This window comes from Uloborus diversus, chromosome 1, assembly GCF_026930045.1.
Source record: "Uloborus diversus isolate 005 chromosome 1, Udiv.v.3.1, whole genome shotgun sequence".
Taxonomy (NCBI): Eukaryota; Metazoa; Arthropoda; class Arachnida; order Araneae; family Uloboridae; genus Uloborus; species Uloborus diversus.
Genome location: NC_072731.1, coordinates 136,902,221 through 136,923,034, shown reverse-complemented (window position 1 = coordinate 136,923,034; position 20,814 = coordinate 136,902,221). Strand labels below are relative to the sequence as shown.

Below are 20,814 nucleotides of genomic sequence, written 5' to 3'. Positions count from 1 at the left end.
ATCCAGTTTTCTGTCTGAAAAAATAAAAATAAAAAAAAGTTTTGGTTTAGATATGAAATACTTTTAGTCAAGGTCACTTTTTATCAGATTATTCCTCAAAGAAACTGCTTCTGCTGGGGAGGAGAGGGAAGTAAAAACTGGCGTTGCGTAACACAACGTCAGCGAAAAAAGGGTAGACTGACTGGCTGTCTCAATTGCTTTAGGGTAGAACTATATTTCATTTTTTAACCGACTTCAAAAAGGAGGCGGTTATCAGTTCATACCGTATGTATGTTTTTTTTTTTTGTTTGTCCACTCACAGTGTCTCACGTAGTGAACCGATTTTGATGATTCTTTTTTTAAAGGATAGGGGATTGCTCAACTTAGATCCCATTACTTTGCTTGACCATATTTGTCCTTTAGAAAAAAAGTTATGGGCAAAAAACAACAAATTTCATGCAATTTCCCTATTAAATGATTAAATATAAAACCCATTGTTATGAAAGTTTGGTGCCATAGGACAGTAACATTAATAGTAATTATAGTGATAATTTTGAATGAAGGCTTCTCTGAAGCAAGCATCAAATTTCTTCAGGGGGATATTTCGATAATCGGGAATCTGACGCTGTTGTCTCATTTTTGGCATAAATAATTTGATTTTGGTAATCCTGCTGATTTATAGTAAGCCTATGTGAATTATCGAAATCTTCCCTTCTTCAGTGCTATTGCGCCATAGTGGGGGTAAACCTAACCTGGAAGCGAGGTGATGCAGTGATTAGGATCTGCTTAGCCTTCACAATGCTACCATTTGGTTTGCCTCAACTACACAGTAGTATTTTTATCATTATCATCTACGCCAATAACAGACGATTAGGGATTAGTAAGAAAATACAGGATTGCATAACAAGCAACTTGTATGCTGTGAAATGGAAACTAGTTAGGGAAAACGTAATACTTAAATGGTTATAATTAATTTAACTACACATGAATTCCAGAGAGGAACAAAGATAAGTTTTTAGTGCCAATCGCCTAAAGTTTAATGCGTGTTTATAGTTTTTTTCTTTAGTATGGAGCATTTTTATGAAAAAAATAAGGCGAAGTTTCGTGGTGGTAACTTCTTACTATTTCTGAAATACCTACATTTACACTAAAAAGAATGAAAGAAAAAAATTTTGAAAAAAAAAAAAAAAAAAAATAGAACCGACTTCAAAATTGCTTTAAAAAGTGAAAAATAATTTTATTCTTTAAACACCATCAATAATGCTTTTAAACATAATTTTTGAAGTTGGCGCAAAAACAAAACGTAAAATCCAGTGTAACCATGCTCCGTTCATATTTTTTTCAGAAAAGCATCCAAAGTTACAAATGAAAGATTTATATCGTTATTCAAATATGCTGTCATCAATGCATAATGTATGTGATAGTGAAGAAACTGGGCCTGGTTAAATTTATAATTATAGTTGAGTTACGGCTGTGAATGATTTTATCTATCGTTTTTGCGCTAACTTCAAAAATTATGTATAAAAGCAATATCGATGGTGTTTAAAGAATAAAATTATTTTTCACTTTTTAGAGCAATTTTGAAGTCGGTTCTTTTTTTTTTTTTTTTTTAAAAATTTTTTATATTCTGAGCGTTTTGACTGTGGAAGCTTTTGAGCAATACAACATGAAAATGGAGGGTGTTGATTTGTGTGACAATTTAGTTTCAAATTACAGAATTTGAGTTCGAGGGAAAAAATGGTGGTGGACAATATTCTCCAATTATATTGATGTTGCATTAACCAATGCTTGGAAACTTTCAAGACTATCGAAAGAAGAAAATAGAAAGTCACTATTGGATTTCAGGCGAGAGGTTACAGACCCCTTATGATATTGACATGAAAAAGAAAAATCCAGCTACAGGACGGCCTAACAAATTCAGCTTACTAATGCCTGTATCTAGGGGACATTTTATCGTAGGGTCGACAGACGATAAAAGACTACGCTGCAAGAATTGCCACAGCCAAACTATTTATCGCTGCAATGTGTGTAAGGGTGCACTTCATCAGGATTGCAGCGAAGCTTTTCATGTGTAACTATAAAAAATCGATGTTTCCTCAAAATTTAAATTTTCTAAAATGCATTTATGTGCTTATTTTATATAAATTTCAGTTTCTTCTAAAGTGCTCGGCATGGTTAAGAACCATAACTAAGATTATAAAAATTTCCTGTGTATAAAAAGCATTGAAACTGCTGAAGAATTTCTGATAAAACTACTTAGCATTAATACTCCTTTTCCGCTGACGTTGCGTCAACGCAACACCCTATGTTTGTAAAAGTAAGCGCATTTTTGTTCTTTTTTAAGCAAAATACTATTATATAGGTTCAGAATGATAACTTTTATGATTTTTATCCAAAAAAAATAACGATTTCGAGTTTCGATTTCGAGTTTCGACGGTTAATGGGTTAACATATACAATTGTATATTAGAGGACCGTAAAAATGGTACAATTTATTTCTAATCTTGGAGAAAAAATTAAAAATTTTATGTCACTTGAGCTAACACAAATTTAAAATATAAAGAAATAAAAATTACTTTTTCAGATCTTGATTTGAGTCTAATTTTGCCCTGTGTTCTAAGCCCCGAGTCCATGCGAAAATACTTGCAATGGGATTGGTGCTGGTCGATTTGCCCTAAAAATAAAAAGAATAAGTTATTTACATTTTTATGATAAACCATAGAACACAGAAGGTTCAAACATAATTTGGTAGCACTAAAAATTATTTTCAAACAAACCTAAATGTTTTTGTAATAGTAGAAATTGTTTAAATTATCTTTCAATTGATTTTAATTTGTGGAAACAATTTTACTGCATTATTTTGAACAAATACCACTTTTATTGACAAATACAGGTTTTCTTGTTAGGATTTTTGTTATGCAACAAAACAAACTGTCTGCACCAACTTTAGCTATTTTGAGAGGCAAAAAAATAAGTAAAGAAAAAGAAAAGAAAACCTTAAAACCAGATACTTTTTTCAAACTAAAACATTGTTCTTGGTTACTGGTTTTATCTAAAGAGAAACCTAGACAGCAAACAATATTATTTTTTTTTCTCCACCATACAGCAAACTTGCTGATGGGCACTTAAAATGTTCTCAGGAGTCTATGAAACCAAAATTGCTTCATGGTGGAAGGTTACATAGTAGAGAGAGCATTTTCAGAAATATTTTTTACAAATTGAATTTTAAGAGGGACATTTCTGATTCAGTAAACGCTTTAAAAGATTTAACACTGTTTTTGAAGTGTCATACTGATTATTATGACACTTCAAAGGGTGATTTAAAAAAAAATTCTTGATCAATTAATGAGTTGCATGTTTCTTAAAAATTTGATTAAAATCTGCAAAGGTACATATCAGTTAATCAAATATACAATCCAACTTCAAAATAATAGAATATCAGAACTGAACAAAACTTGCATCTGAGTCGGGGAAAAATGAAAGCATGCAAATTTTAAAAAAAATGAAACTTGTTATTAATGAATGGGTAAATCAATTTAAACAACTTTTCAGATATTTTAACAACTTATGGATCATTAACACATTGGAAAAATAGATTTTTTTATATGGTTCAAAAAACTAGAATAATCTATTCATTCAATGTGAATTTTAAAAAGTAGCTAAAATATTTGCATACTTGTTAACCGATAGTTTGTCATAAGTATGGAGCTTGGCACCTAGATTATTTTACGTTCTTTTAAAAGCCTTTTATTGCTCAAAATAAGTCGTCAAAGTGATAAATAGGAAAAAACGTAGTTACATGTTGTATCAATTTGTAATGTTAGAAAAAATTATCCAACTAAACTCAAATGAACATTTTACAATCTATGATATGCAAGATTTTAATGGAATGTAGAAGGGCTGACCAACTAAAAAGTAACCGAAGTAAACGAGGTAGAAAAATTGTTGCACCTGGCAGAGATGAACTCAAATTAAAGTAAATCCTCCAAAATAATCATTGATAAATGCTTCTTACGTCCATAAGTGTTGGAAATAATGTATAGTTATCTTGTCCATGCCAAGTACACTTGGACAGTTGCATAAACTGCAGTTTTAATCACGGTTCTACGAAGTAAGACCAAAGATAAACATGAAGCAGAAATGTGCACAACTCTCCTAGAGCAAAAAGATGCTCATACAAGGGCAACAAGGTTGGAAAAGGATTATATTCAGTGATGATTTTTTCTTTTTTTTTTTTTTTGAAATATCTGTGAACAAAAAAAGATGTTTGGGTTTGACGTTTAAAAAGAAAAGAGTATGAGAAATCTTGTGTAATACGTTCTCTCCAATTTGACACATCCTTTTTGGTTTGCGGTTGCATGAGGGCTGCTGGAATTGGGAAATCATACATTTCTTAAAATAAAACAATGCACGACTTCCGCAGTTTATCAATAATACTGCATGATATTTCATCTGAGGCACAGCAGTTACATATTTAGTGACACATTTGACCTTTCAGCAAGATTTTACTCTGTGTCATGTCTCTAAATTGACTCATAGATTTTAAACAGAAAGAGGAATTTCGGTATTAAACTGGTCAAGCAACTCTGCCAATCTCAATATCATCAAGAATTTGTGGTACCATCAAATCTAAAGAAAGAGGTTCAAGGTCTGGTGCTCCCAACAAAATTGAGCTCGTTGCTGCATTGAAGAGGGTATGGAAGCAGTGTCAGAAACAATTAATGTAAACAGGTGGTAGAACCCGTGTGTAAAAGGATTAAAGCATAGAATGCAGCAAAAAATGACATTCTAGTATTGATATATATATTTTTTTTAGTGTTTTTCCCCCATTCAGCTGAATATTCTAATCTTTTGACTCAATCAATCTATTGTTCATCACTATAAACGTTTGGATTACTCTGTCTAAGATCATTTTTAATGGAATATATTTGAAATGAAATGCACACTCAAATTATTGGTTAGCTATAATTATTATACTATTGGTTACCTATATTTGGATAGAATAAACTTTTTTCCAAAAAGTGAGAAGTATTCTATTATTTTGAATTTGGGTTGTACGACGCTTCTATAAATACATTTCCTCAAAAATAGTAAATAACATTTTCATGTAAAAAAAGATAGAGAAAGTCAGTTTTGTTTTGTATCATTTTACTTTACCAAATCAGTTACACCCAAATGGACACATTGCTGATGTTTTTTGCCTTTGATATAGCATTAATTTTAATATGATCAGTTAATTAGGTTTTATTGCAAATTTTCCTGAGATCAATTTCACTTAACACTATGACCATGGAAAAGTGCAGATATGAATACTATTACATTCAATACTTTTCAAAAATAATGTCATTCAGGAAACAAACAAGTGTGCAACAGGAGCATGTGTTAAAGCTTGCAGGTTTAAGTGAGTTTTAAAAATTATTAGAAAATGTATAAAGTTAAGGAGACAAAACATGCATTGTAAATAAAATTATGCAAAAGAAAAGTAGTACTTTAATGAACAAACAACTAGAATACTAGAAATTTGTAACATATTAAAACATTATTAAGGAAATAAAACCTAAAAGCTCAGCTCCCCCAAAAAAAAAAGTTTAAAATTTTACTTTCTTTATGGAAGTAAACTTATTCCTTGAAAAAAAAATTACTTTTTGATGTTCTCTATAATGCCTTGTAACAGTGCCGTGAGCTGCTTCAGATTCTATTGTTTTACCGTCAGGACAAACCAGGACACTTGTCATTAAGCCAAGAGATCCATAACCTAAAAGGAAAGACATTAATTCAATTTAAAATTAATTTTGATTATAAAAAATAAGATTAAGAATTATTAATACTTTACACATGTTCTCTGTACAAAATGTGTCATAAAAATTTATCAAACATTTATCGTTACATTTTCAATCCAAATTTGAAAAGTAGAGATGCGTCAATAAGCAAATCGGCGGATTACCAATTAATTGGCTGTTGATAATTGGCCAATAAGTGATCATGATGATTTTTAAAACAATTTCTTCATTAACGTTTTTTAAAAACAATAAAATTTCAGTGGTTGGAGTCAGTCATTTTTCCTCCAACTTCAGTGACCTATTCAACACTATGTGTATGTGTATATAAATTGTAAAAACCAAGGTAGAAAATATGTTTTCCTGACCTACTTACCTTGTGCAACAACATCAGATTGTACATCCCCATCATAATTCTTGCAAGCCCAAACAAAGCCTCCAGATGATTTCAAAGCTTGAGCAACCATGTCATCAATCAGTCTATGTTCATACCAAATGCCAAGACTCTCAAATTTACTCTTGTAGTCCCTATATATTTAATATTACATTATGTTTTTAAAAGCTTGCAAATTTGCCCACAGAATATAAATTTATGCACTGATACTCAAATAAGATTATTGTAGTAGAAATCAAACAATTGAGTGACACAAGTGTTTCAAGAATAGTGTAGTCTTCAATAAACATGTTAATAATAATTAACTACCCTGCAGCTAAGATGACTCAGTTTGACATGTTAAATACATGAGGATGAAGTCTCATCAATAATTGCTAAGAGGTTAAAAAACCTTCAAACTGTTTAATTCTAAGCAAAGAAGTAATGAAACAGTTTTCTGCAAGCACAACTGTAGAACTACTTTCAACACAGTAATAAAACTGCTTTTTAATTATTTCTCACACTACAACAGACAGAGATTTTGCACTCTCAAACAAATATTAGAAAAACAGATAAATGTTTGAGAAAATGGAAAAAAAAAACTTGTCAAAATCAGAAGAAAAAGAAAAGGACACAGTAAATTACACTCACCATTTCAGAGTTAAGAAAAATTATAAGAAAAAGAAAACTCAAGAGAAAAGTTACACAAAGCACTCAATATAAAATGGTCAAAATCATTTTCTTAGTACTTAAGATAGGATTTCAGAGTTCTGCAATTTTAAGCTAATGTATGTGCTGTCTGAGTTGTGCTTATAAATTTCCAAATGTTTTAAATTCTGCCAGACAAAATTTGTAAGACAATTAGTTTGCAATATAATAAAAATCACTTACTGCTTTTCTTAAGCTCAAATGGTTCAAATTACATGAAACTTACTTTTTACAATTGTTTTGATACAAAAAGGAAACAATAAGAGGGTAAAAGCAACAAAAAAAAAATTTTCATTTCTGTTAGGTATACCCCAATATATGTACTATTGAATCCAGTTGAGTTAGTAAAAGGTGTAGCAATTAAACGTATGAACAGTTATTTATAATGATGAAGGTATAAAGGTATATCAACTAACAGAGGGGAGGGGGGTTTAAAAACTTGCTAATTCAACTGTAAAAAAGCTTTATTCAGATGACTAAGCCAGTTTGCCACTTAACGAATTGTAAACATGAATGAGACTTTCATATTGAAGTTAGTTTTATGTATTAAGTTACAGCAGTAAAAAAATAATAAATAAATTAAATTAAATGTTGCATGAGGAAATTTAATTAACTTAGAATCAAATTTTAAATGAAAATAAAAACCTCATAGGCTGAATATTTTAATATTAAAAATAAAGCTAAAAAAAGTTCTTTAAAAAATCTTTTTTAAATATGTAGAAATGCCAATGATATCATGCTAATAATATGATGTAGCCAATGATGGATCAACTAAAGTTAGATTGAAAAAATTCAAAACAATTTCTTTACCTTTTCACTACAATAATTAATATTAACTTTTCCACTAGCAGGCAGTCCATTTTCATATATTCAAGTGTTTTTTTCAAGAAAGATCTTTTTTCGGGCAATAACTCATATTTAATCTTATTAATACATGTTTGACTTTTAACACTTTTCCAAACAAAATCAATATGATGAAATTGACTTAAATTAATGTACATTTTTGAAACTATTTTTTAAAGAGATAAAAACATAAAATTTAATTTTACAGAAAACAATATTCTGGCCTACCTGTCATATATTTCTTGAAAAATATCTTTGAACCTTCCGTCATAGCTTTTTAAAATAGTATTTTTAGTGCTCAAGTACAATGGCCATTTCTTTATGACTGAATATTCAAAACAACTCTTGGCAAAACCTTTGATGGACTATGAACATAAAAATCAAGAAAAGAATATGATAAATTTTGCACATGAGTACATAAATAGTCAAACATCTAAATAATATAATGTAAACTTTGCTTAATACGATCATTTTGGGACACAATTTTGATAACAATAACCAATTGATAACAATAAACAAAACAGAAAATTAATGAAATTCACCAATTTAAGCAACATACTAAGTTTTTAATAAATTGGTTACTCATTTTACCTTAATGTACCTGTATTTTTATAAAAATACCATATAATTTAAACAATTCTTATACTGATGATTGTCTTTAATTTTTCAAGCTTTTAAAAAAAAATTGCTTGTAATCGCAATGTTTTCCAGTAGTCAGTGCCTGACGATCCATCTGAGTCTGAGCAAAGGCTTGACACTATCACCTATATTTGTCTTTCTTCAAGCGCTCTACATCAAATTTCAACAAAGGACACAAAGTTTGCTGACCAGGGCAAGGGCCTCAGTTTGCTCTTACCTCAGATTTAGCACATCAGAAATAATCTATTTTGGTTGCATTCTGCGTTTTCATTCTATTGATTTCTTCTATAAAAGAATGCCACTATTTTTCAAAATTTTGCAAAGCAGAGATAGAGAAATTTTCCTCTGTGCTGCAGCATTGAGTTGCCTAATTTTTGATTATTTGTTAAAACTATTTAAAAAGTCAAACTTTTGTTTTATTGTCATAAAACAGTTTGCTCTTTGCTGCCACTATCAGAAAACTGTAAGTGAGACAAATAAGAATGTTACCCTTTGCTTATGAAGCAAATGTCTCTAAAAGAGACCATTGACCACCTGCAGATGTGTGGACCTTTACAAATTTATGGTTGTTGTTGTCGTGTCTGATGACGTACAGAGTGTGAAAGGTTTAGATGTCTCCAAAAGTCTTGATAACAAGATCTGCTAATTCTGGAGCCCGATGGCTGTACAGGATTTCAATTGATGGTGTTCCAAGTTGGAGGAGGGAGCGAATAATGGCCTGACAATTAAAAACATGATCCGGGGCGAGTTGTAAATGGGGACAGTGCTTCCAGATGGGATAGGATTTATTATTAGTTGGTAATATCTTCATGTCTTTGAAATGTCCAGTGCGTAGCCTAGCTATTGTAGAAGAGAGGTTTCTTGGGCAGTGAAGGTCGGGGATTGTTGCCTTGCTGAAAAGCTGATGGTAGATCCTTCACCTGGCAACAGCATTCATGTCTGTGAAGGTGGCTGTTAGAGGTTGATCTTGGTCACGTGCTTCCTTTGCTAGGGCATCTGCACACTCATTTCCCTCGATTCCAACATGAGCGGGAATCCACTGGAGAACACAAGTTATGTTGAGTGAGTGGAGAAGAAAATTTCTTGTGTCAGTCTTGTCACACCGTTACGTATGGCTTCGAATGCTGATTTTGAGTCGGAAAAGATCAATTTCTTCCATTTGGTTTTTAGGAGTAGGGGAAGAGAGACAATAAGAAAGAGCCGCTTTAATAGCAATGAGTTCGCTGGTGAAGTTTGAGGCAATCTGGCCAGTGGGTGTTTTAAGTTTGACGTTGTTTCCTGAGATGAGAGAGCTCAGGAGAGAGGTGGCTGGAGAGTCCTGCGCCACGTCTATTACAGTCAATGTCTGAGGAACCATCTGTGTAGATTAATACACTGTTTTCTTTGGCAAGTGAACGAACAGTGTCTTCGCCTGTCTGTAATAAGATTTCAGTAGGTTCTTTTTTAAAACATGGTTCAAGTAGGTAAGTATTGATTTTAGTACTCTTAGGAGGTCTAAATGGAAAGAGTGGTTCTCTTGAGTTATGTCTAAGGAAGAATGGGCAAGATGAATGGTATCTCTGATATCCCTGTCTAACTGCAGCGTTGATGATCTCTGAAGCCTTAATGTGCCTGTCCAAGCGTCGAAAGCTCTGTAAGCAATGTGATCTTTATTGTGGCTTCTGATTTTATTTGTGAACTTCACAGTAGCAAATTTCCCTCTGTTCTCAAGGGAAACAAGACCACTTTCGAGTTCAACCTCTCAGTACGGGAGCCTGTAATCCACACTGAGCGCGTCCCAGATGGGGGATAGGGGAGTGCCTCCACAGGATCACCATGTGGGTGGTAGGAGGGAAATAAAATACCTCCTGCAGTCCAAACAGGCAGAAGTCCAACCTTTTCGGAGGCAATGGCACCCCCTTTTCTGATGAATAGTGCAAATTTATGGTATGTGTCATTTTAAACTTTTCTGTGCACCCCTCATTTCCCTAGGGTGCACATGGGACAAGAAAAAGTGAGCTCAATTTCAGAAAAGTAAAGAACCGGTTCCTTCTGAATGCATAGTGAATATTTCACAACTGTTAAGATGGAGTTTGAAAACTGGCAACACTAATCAATATAATGATCACATAAAGTGATAAATTTAACATTCAAATGAATCGAGAAAATTGATATGATAATGCATATCGCATTTTTCCTGCTAACGATCTTTTCCCCATTTTTTTTTCAGTCAATTTAATCGTTTTTCCATTACGGTTTGTTTTCGGGCACATTCCTTTTTTTGGCCCCCCTTTAAATCCTGCGCACTTTGATGCATCATTTTTCCGCAATTCTAGCGTTGCATCCGTTTTTCATTTCTAGTCGAAAATCCTTTTTTTTTCCATTGCGTCCTTTCTTCATTGTTTAGGCGCCTAATGTGCTGATTGGTTCCTGCGTATCGCAGCATCCCCAGATTCGATTGCTCACTTGCCGATTCTTTTTTCCACCCCACTAAATTCTGCCTGTTGATCTCTTGAGGAGAGGAGGCACATCGGTGGCGTGCAGCGTGCACGGGGCGGTGGCACTCTCGGGGGTCCGAAATGGCGGTCAGCAGAGCTGAGGGCTTTGCGCCTGATCCGACTTAGTTCAAACAACAATGTGATTTTTCCCTTATGCTTTTTTGATATATATATATATATATATATATATATATATATATATGTATATATATATACATAGCCAAGAAATAGCAGGAATAATATGCTTTAAAATTGATGCAACCCCATACCGTTCATTCAATGATGAAGACTTTCCTTTGGTCCATCTTCAATTTACCCCGCCCGATTGTTTAAGCTACGGATCGTCTAACATATACATAACCCGATAGTTCTTGTCATTTGGCGGCGAGTTTATGTGATGTCCGAAGTTTGTGATGATAAACCACCTCAGTCTACATAGTGAGGCAACGCCCCAACCACAGAGAACCATCTTTAAAAATTGTCACCCACGTTAGCAAATTTCATCATCTCCAACCTAAGTCTTTTTTTTTATGATCCCCTTTTTTTCAAACAGTCACTCCCGAATTTGTCCTATAGCAACCACCTGAACAATTCTCAGGGATGAGAGTGGTCAGAGAGCAAAAAGGAGGAAATCCAAAAAAATTTCATAAAAGGGATGATATGCAAAAAAATTTCGTGAAAGGGCTGATATCCAAAACCGCAAAAGAGAACCTCGAAGCCATGATATTCAAAAACTCAACAAAAAATGGCTAATTTAGCAGTTTTAAAGGTAATACGTATTTAATTAAGTATAAGTATTAATTTTGTACAATTTGCTGCATTGTACCATTTCTTGCAAGAGTGTTTATTCCTAAATAAATCTAAATTTTAAAAAAGAGGCAACTATATCTAACCCCTGAGTCCTTGAACAAAGGGTTGAGGGAGCCAAAGGCCAATCTTGGCTGCATCATGCATGTCAACTTTTCATATTTTTTAGAGAAAAATACATTTTTTCATTAAAAACATTTGAATTTTTACTGTTAAAGAGTGAGAACATAAATTTTAAAATTAGGTCTGTTTGTAAAAATTTACAACAGAGAGAAAAATCTAAAATTTCCTTATGTGGTAGAACATTGGAATCCAAAATTTATATTTAAAAACTTCTTAATTATGATTTCGGAATCAAAAGAACTTGCAGCTGCCTCATTTAATCGTGCAATCCCAAAACTTTTAACAGGTTGTAAAGCCTAAACCATTTGAGATTCACCATAAATATTTTTTACTTTCTTAAATATATAAAAAAAACTAACCATGCCAAGTTTCAATAAAATTCGAGACTGTGGGTGCTAAGCCACATTTTAGATTGACTTTTGCATTTATTCTAAAATAAAATAAAAATATTATTGAAATGATGAATAAAATAAGCAGATAGAAGGTAGCATGTAGTAAAAAAGCACCCAACATTGAAAATAATTGAACTACTTGCGGAATGCAAAAAGAATGAAATCTCAAACAAGGCGTACAACTTTCGGCGGAGCACGTGTTTGACGTCATTGGCATCGTTCCAAAAGATACGTTTTTGGCAGATCGCGAAGATTCGAGAGGCAAAAATAAAAAGGATAAGAAATCGGGAAATCGAAAATTTGAAAAAATCGTATTCTTTTTCCTATTTTTGAGAAAAATAGGGCCTGAAAGAGGCAAAAAAAGGAGGAAAGATTTTAAAAGCCAACATAAAAAGTCGGAATTCCGGCAAAGCCGGAAAAATCTCATTCCTGAATTCTAGTGTTCCAGCTCCATTTTCCAAAAAAAAATTCAACAATATTAAATCTTGTTCTTGTTTAACTGTTATTTTTATTTTCGGCCCTCAAATCAATGTCTATCACGTGAAATTTAACAACCTTTTAAAATAAATGTTAGAATAGTACACATCTGTTTCTTTTCTATGCCTACAACGACACTCAACATGGGGTAAGTCTCTAAAGTTTTTTTAATGATCGAAGAGCATTCACGACAGCCTTTTGCCTCAAGTTATTGCGGCGGCAATGTTGCCACTACCTCGGCCTACAAATCTAGTTCTTTAACTTTTGTTGTATACGAACTGAATTTTCTAAAATTAATGCCATGCATCGTGACAATTGAGACAGAGTAATTTTGGCAACAATCAGCAGTTCATAGCATAAACTGTAATTACATCAAGCAGTGGCCACTGAACATTACATTAAAATTACTAAATACTTCTCATATCAAAACTCAGGCATAAAATTATTCTTCTTTTATGCATTACACTCTAAAAAAGTTATTTAAAGTTGAGATTTATTTACTTGATCATTATGGTGATTTATCATGCTTGTACCAACTAATTTTACATTACTAAAACCTTAAATTTACCATAACACTTGGATAAAACAAGGTAAAAGATTTAGAATAATTTGTAGACATAATTTCTTCCAGTATTATTTTATTTACTATATATTTATCACTTTATATCACAAATATATTATGCATTTCAAACAACAAAGCTCTTAAGTAAAACACTGCACCGATCACAAATCACTGCTCAAAAAATTGCAACTTGATTTGCTCCTTGTGTACTTAATGTGGTAAGACATAAATGTACAGTGCTGGTAAAAAAAATTGCATCACCCTCGCATTTTCAGAACAATGGGATGTGTGAGAAGTTTTAGTCGACCGATTAACGTTGAATGCATGTGAAATTCTGCACAAAAAAAAAATAAACATTTAACAGCAGGAATCCGATAACTGTTTACTTTATTTATGGAAATACATGGTCAAAACTGTAACAAATACAATGTGAAGTGCATCCACATTCCCAAGTGGACGACGAAAAAGTAAGTAGAGGTTTTAATTGTAACACTCTTTCTGCTCAAAAATGAACAAAAGTAACATGAAAATGTTTAAACATAATAAAATATAAACTTATATTTTGTTGGTCTGCCAGTAGCTTTAAAGACAGCTTGACATCTATAGGTCATTGAACGGATGAGTGATTGAATGTATTTTTTACTGAGTTTATGGTGCCAGACACGAATTAATGATTCCCGGAGTTTTGCAAGTGATGTTGGTTTATGTTTCATCACTTCTGCACCCATTCTATTCCAACAATTTTCGATCGGATTTAGATCGGGGCTGTTTCCGGGCCAAGGCAAACTACTGACCCCATGCTCATTTTTTTTCCATTTCTGAACCTGCGTGTGAGTTTAGAGGAAAAAAATTTACTCAACTCAATGTCAATTTAAGTCTAATGGCAGGATCAAGGTTTTTAAATTGTTACTTACCAGTTTTGCCCTATGGCACAGAGCAGAATCATGATGGAAAATGACGTTTGGAACTGAAATAAAGCGATCCCGGATAGTAGGAAGCAATTTCTCCTCCAAAATGTCAATATACACCTGAGCGTTTACTGTTCCTTGCACAAATAAGGAAGCCCACCAACTCCTTGATCAGAATTCCATCCCCAAAACATCTGGGATACGGGACGCTTGACTGTGTTGAATGCAATCGGGATGATATTCTTCTCCTTTACGGCGTCTAACTGTGTGCGGTCCGTCGGACCCATGCAGATTGAATTTGGACTCGTCCAAAAAAAAAAACTTGATTTCCATTGGTTGACAGTCCACCCTTGGTGAACTTTTGCCCAGTCTAGACGCAGTTTTCTTATTTTTTTGGTCAACAATGGCTTCTTTCGTGGTCGATGTTCCACCAAACCCGCACCACAGTCCTTTTCATACGGTAGACGTTTATGCATGATGAACACCCTATTCGTTTTCCCTTGCTGTTCTTAGGTCTGTGGAAGATGATTGTCTGTTCCGAAGATTGAGCCGTATCGAAAAAACTGTCCTGCGCTGCATTGGATATTCGTGGACGACCACTGCCACTTTATCTTAATGTGCTTCCGGTGCTTTTTAGCTTATTCAGTAGTCGAACAACAGTCGATTGTGGACAGTTTCTTCTTTTTGCTATAGAGCGTGACGACAATCCTTCTTTGGCCAATGCAACGGCAACACTCTTCCTTTGTGGTGTCAGTTGAACGTATTTCGACATACTGCAACTTATAAGTCCAGATCGTAAATGAATGCATCGAACGTTCAACTGGTTTTTTTATACAGTTAGAAGGATGATGCAATCTTACGCAATACGTCATGTATCGATGCCCATTCGAGTTATATGATGCAAAAACCGTTAAATATTTCATAATTACTTAGAAATGCTAAAAATATTTGGATTTCGCGGGTGATGCAATTTTTTTTTACCACCACTGTATTTATGGGCAATGTCATAAAACTATTTAGCAAAGAATAACAGTTTCAAAATAACATAGAAGCTAGTTAACAAGTTGAACCATATTTGGCAAGAGAACAACATATTTCTTCACTTCTAAACCTTTTGACATGTTTTGTGGTGTAAATGGTGTTACATTTTTGCCCAGATGATTTATTATATAAACAAATCATCCATATAAGTTAATTTGCAACTGAACCAACTAGCAAAGGTTTTAACAGTTTAAAAGCTACTTTAAAACAATTATTTAGCACTTTAACATACGTTTAGATTATTTGAAATGGTTAGCATTAATTTTTTTGATCATTCAATTAAATTTTACAAACATACTACTTATATAAATAATAAATAAATAAATAAATGTTTAAATAAAACACCTGATTAAAATCCACATTGAAATCAGTTTAAATTATCTAGTTAAAATCATGGCTGAGTTTTTTAAAACTAGGTATGTTTAAAAAAAAACCCTTTGCCTTGATTTTCTATGAATTTTTCTTATTCTGGTAAAAAGTGGCCTTCCCAGGCATATACTAACAATCATAACGGAAACTACATAATAAACTTCTGAAATTTATTTTCTAAAACAAGAAAAATGCATTAAAAAACTTTCAACTTACATCATCAGTGTTATACATTGCCATAGTGACACCTCCAGTTTGTTGAAAGTTATATACTTCAACCTTCCTTGCTTCACTGCCATCATGAGGTGTGTATAAGATCTCTACTTTACCAGGCTTCTCAATCACCAAATCTGTGCATTTATACTAAGAAAGAAATGAGCAACAAAAAACAAAATTTTTTAATCTATTTTCAAGCTAGCTTTCTAATAATTATTTTTAATCAAAATAATGGTCACAAGAAATCTGATATTCTTTACATAACTCAGCCATTTTGTTCAAATTAATAAATTTTGATATTATAGAGGTTAATGTGAAGGCGACATAATAATACAGGCTGGAAAAGCAACATTAATAGTTGCAAAGTCCATCAAAATGGCAAACCAGTTGTGAGAGCTACTTCCTGCTTTTCCGGTGCAAAACACAGAATGAAAAAGAAAAAAAAAACAACAAACAAAGAAATTCAGTACCTTTCAAATCTCCAGTATTTAAACTTCCATCTAACAATAGTTTTTTTTTCTCAGTTCATTTTACTAAACAAACACAACCATAATATTTTAAAACTTTTTAGAGGGGAGAGAAGCAAAATAAAGCTAGATAGGTTCTCAAATTTAGCTCCAAAAATTTCCCTGATTGAATAATCACAACTATCACACAGATCTAAAAGATAGAAAAATGTTAATGTAGCATACCTGCCATTTTTACAAGAAACACTAACATACTTCAGTCCAAAACACAGTATATCACATGGAAAAAAAACATAAGGAAACAAGGTAACACTAAGATTACATTCAAAATACTTTAAGACTCACCTTTATTAAATTAAATTTTATTCAATTCGACATTTAAGTTAATGACATTTAAAAACTTGCACTCATAATGATCACAGACTTCTGATTTAATATTGTTTACTGTTTTAATGAAAATGAACAACTAATTTATATACAAGCCTTTTAACAAAACTAAATAACAACAATTAAAATTTAAAAAAAAAACCTCCGAACACAGAAGCAAAAATATTGCAAGTTTCATCAGCTGTATGAAACAAAAAAATTATAAGCGTATTCAACACGATTATCAGAACTGCTGAGTACTTTTTCTTTTTTTTTTTTCAAAGGAAAATAAAAAATATCTAATTTAGAACAATTTTTACAAGTTTCAAAAAAAAAAAAAAATTGGAATATTTAGCAAGTTTTGGAAAAAAAAACGATGTTCTCTCATTTCAGGGAGACCATTTGGTGATTGTAAGTTATAATTTTCCCTGATGTTTTGAGAAATTCTAAAACTACCCTGATAATTCTGATTTTTCCAGAAACTATAATGTCCCCGAGAATTCCCTAACTCACAAGTTTTTCAGGTTGTTTTACCACCATGTCTACCTTAGAAACATTTATGCAATCATAAAGGATAATTGACGCAGAACATCTGAAGTCTGAATTTTTCTTCGGGTAATTTTCAGTGACTTGTGTCAATGCTTTGTTGGGTTGCTGTATTTTACGGGTCAAAAATAGATGCCCCACATTAGGAATTAGGAGGGGTTTTACGAATTCCAATTTGAGTTTATGAGATGTGGCATACATACCATACACAAACACAAAGGGTCATCTTTTTATGTTAGAATAATTTTTGAAATTAATTTCTCTGAAAAGTACTAATACACATTACTAAATATATATATATATATATATATATACACACACATACCTGATCTCCATGAGCATGTCTTCCAATAACAATAGCTTTTGACCAACCAGGTACTAAGCGAGGAATTGATTTGCAAATGATAGGTTCTCGAAAGACTGTTCCACCCAGAATATTTCTGACAGTTCCATTAGGACTTGGCCACATTTTCTTCAAATTAAATTCTACAAAAAAATAAAGAAATAAATAACTTCCTTTTTGCTTGACCAGAGTAGACATCTACTACTTTGCTAATATATTACTTTAATTTTGGAGAAAATATTTTTGCATGCCTTTCAAAACCTTTCCTTTAAATTAGCAAGATTTTTTTTTAAACAAAAAGGTCCAGCCTCTAAGTTATTTCCTGCAAAGTCTTTTGGGTCAGTTCATAATTCTGACAGCTTAAAATGCACTTGATAATATCCTAAGATTTTCTTCACAAAAAAATCAAAAAAGAAAATCCCTGAAAAATAGTTTACAAAAAAATCAAATACATAAAATGTGGAGAAAAAAATTAAAACCTAGCTGAAACTTTTACTTTTGCACATAACTAGATGAAGACTTATAAGCAAGCCAAACCAAATCAATGAAACAAGACTGAAAATTTCTGTATTCAATTCATTCATATTATTTATTTCAACCGAGCAGATTTATGAATTCTGAAAATTTGATGTAATAAATTGTACCTTTTACTCTAGCTTCATCTGGAGTAATAGTTGCACATTTTATACCCACATGGTGTTTTTTAATAGCCATAGCTGCATCTAAAGTTACTTGGTCATTGGTTTGATCTCGATACGGTAAGCCCAGGTCATAGTAGAGGCATTCAAGTTTCAAGTATGGAAATATGAGCTGAAAAAAATGCGTTTTGTTTAATGAGAATCTAAACCATAAATGTCATGTAAAAGAAGAGCATCAACAAAAACTTATTTGCAATTAACCTCATATGAATAAAAATGAACACTGCTTTGGAAACACAATAGGAAGAAATAGACTACCAAAACTGCAGTGGAATAACTGAGCTGGTGGTGTATTTTATGTACCAAACAGAGTTTTGAAACCTATAATACGCTATAATAGTTTAATAAATAAGGAGGGAGGGGCACTGGTCAAAAGTAAAAAAACATTACTTTAAAATTATAGTTTCTTATGTTCATATGAAACTAGTATTTCAATGTAGGTGATTACTCTTGTCCTCTTCTAACTAGCATTAAGAAGGAAAGAAAAGTTTACGAAAAACTAAAAAGGCTTTTCATACAATGCGGGGGAGGGGGGAGGGGTGCATTCCTGTTTTGACTATACCGAAGCATTCTTTATCAAGCTAATAAAATTGTTAATTGAAAGTGCTTGTTCAAGAAAAAAAAATTAGTATCAAACTTGACCCCCCCCCCTCCACTACTGTCTTACTTCACCTTACCCTATCCCCTACTCTTGTCACATGTGATACTAGTTTTCAAAAAGCATATTGCTTTTTGAAAAAAAATGTATGAATTCATACTGCTGTGGGCAGGTAAAGGGCAGCATCTGCAGAAATGAGTTTTCAAGAAATTTAAAGAAAAAAGTTTTGGATTCAATGCTAAAAACAATAGGGAAGTGTTGGAATTAACCTCTTTTTCACACTTTTTTTCAGCAGAAACCAAATAAGCAATCTTGTACATTGAACAATAAAGCTAACTTACACCAGATGACAAAAATGAAGAAAAATGTTTGCAGTTACTGCCCTTTACCTACCCATGGCAGCATACTTCTCGCTACCTTCTCTTTTCCCCTTGTCACAAACTGTCACAATCCCTTTCCCTTCAAAGAGTGACATCATTACTTGACAATCGTTAGGCAAAAATTAGACTTGTGAGTCAAAAAAGAAAACACCTGAACTTTTTACAAAAATTAGCCTCCATGAACAACATAATGCAAAACTTTACATTAAAACTGCATTATTCAACCTCTAATAACTAATAGCCAGAAAATGTTAGAACTGGGTAGGCTTCATCGTAAATAAGTTTTTGGCAATGCTGTGTTGAATTAATTATTACTCATGTTGTAGCTAAACATCTTAAAGAAATACAAAACTGTTTCTTTACCATTTAACAAAAAATTACCTTGTCTTTAATTTTTTCCCATATCACACGAGTCATTTCATCACCATCCATTTCAACCACTGGCTTGTCCACAACAATTCTTTTATCTGTTCCATCTGAAATTTTTAGGACAAGTTTTTAGCATATTTCATTTAAAAAAAAAAAAAGGAGAAAACTAATTTTGTTCCATAAAACAGCAGATTGCATCAAAAAGCAGCAAATATTAGATTTTACCTTGAAAAAGGAATTTTAAACTTGACTTTCAAAAAGCACTTATATTAGAAAACAATTAATAAAACTGAAAACATAATTAATAAAAACAAAGAGAGTTTAAGTAAAGGTCAAGATTCACGGTCGCCACTCTCGCCACGTGGCGGCGACCTAGTTTGAAAAAGTGATAACCTAAAAAAAACCTCCTCAGACGCCATTTCCTTCCTCCCCCTGTTGTTCCTAGAAAAAAATCTTAGGATGAACAGGAATAATGCATAAACTCAAGAGGGTGGAAGAAAATAAATCGCTTTGTAAGCATACGCCTGAGGAAAAACACATCAAGAAAGATCGTTTTCTTGACCAGAACGGCAATACTGTTACGTGTGAAACATAGACGCCATGTTTGGTCACTCACGAGATGGAAGTAGGCAAAGAACTTAAGTTTTCAAACACAAAACAGAATTTGATGTTTATTCAAATGCAAACTAATAAAAATAACGCAAAATGTGCTGTAAAGCATTTTATTTATTTATTTATTTTTTATTTAAAAGTTTTCTTAAGCAATGAAAAATTTTGCATTAAAATTTAATCTTATCCTTATTGCATTGGACGCTAATGTGCTAAACCTATAACAGTTCAATTAAATTGATGTTTAATGAGGATGCTACAAATTCAAAAATCCTAAATCTTAATTTTTAGCGCAGTCGCCATATTTGGTCGCTTTCAAGATGGAAGTAGACAAGACTCTTGAAGTGCCAAGTTACCAAAAATAGAATTGGATGTCTATTGCAATACAATGCAAACTATTGAACATTACGCAACAAGTGCCGTATTTTTTCTCCTGGATAATTAATTATTTTCTTGAAAAATGCAAAATTGTTTCCTTCAAATTTTATCTTCAGAATATTATTTTATCCATATTGCTTAGACGTAATGTGCTAAAAACTGACTCTCATCTAAATTAAAGGTTTTTGAGGGGTTTTATTATTAAAATTGCTTTCCATATCTTAAATTTTTCGCGTAGTCGTCATGTTTGGTCATTCGTAAGATGAAAGCAGGGCTGCGGAGTCGGAAGGAAAATGGCCGACTCCGACCCGGACTCCTGAATTTTGAAACGCCTGACTCCGGCTCCAACTTCCGATTTTTTTTTTTTTAA

At 32.6% G+C, this 20,814-nt stretch overlaps 1 protein-coding gene across 1 annotated transcript in view; it reads right to left on the bottom strand.

Moving 5' to 3' along the window:
- LOC129232347 (isocitrate dehydrogenase [NADP], mitochondrial-like) overlaps positions 1-20,814 on the bottom strand; it is a 53,059-nt gene that overhangs the window by 5,439 nt on the left and 26,806 nt on the right. Inside the window, exons 2-9 of the mRNA XM_054866498.1 lie at positions 19,470-19,564; positions 18,057-18,222; positions 17,395-17,555; positions 15,691-15,837; positions 7,908-8,044; positions 6,132-6,283; positions 5,621-5,733; positions 2,555-2,652 (exon numbers count right to left, since the gene is read on the bottom strand). Coding sequence (XP_054722473.1) covers positions 2,555-2,652; positions 5,621-5,733; positions 6,132-6,283; positions 7,908-8,044; positions 15,691-15,837; positions 17,395-17,555; positions 18,057-18,222; positions 19,470-19,564 — 1,069 coding nt within the window. The remainder of the gene's footprint in view (positions 1-2,554; positions 2,653-5,620; positions 5,734-6,131; positions 6,284-7,907; positions 8,045-15,690; positions 15,838-17,394; positions 17,556-18,056; positions 18,223-19,469; positions 19,565-20,814) is intronic.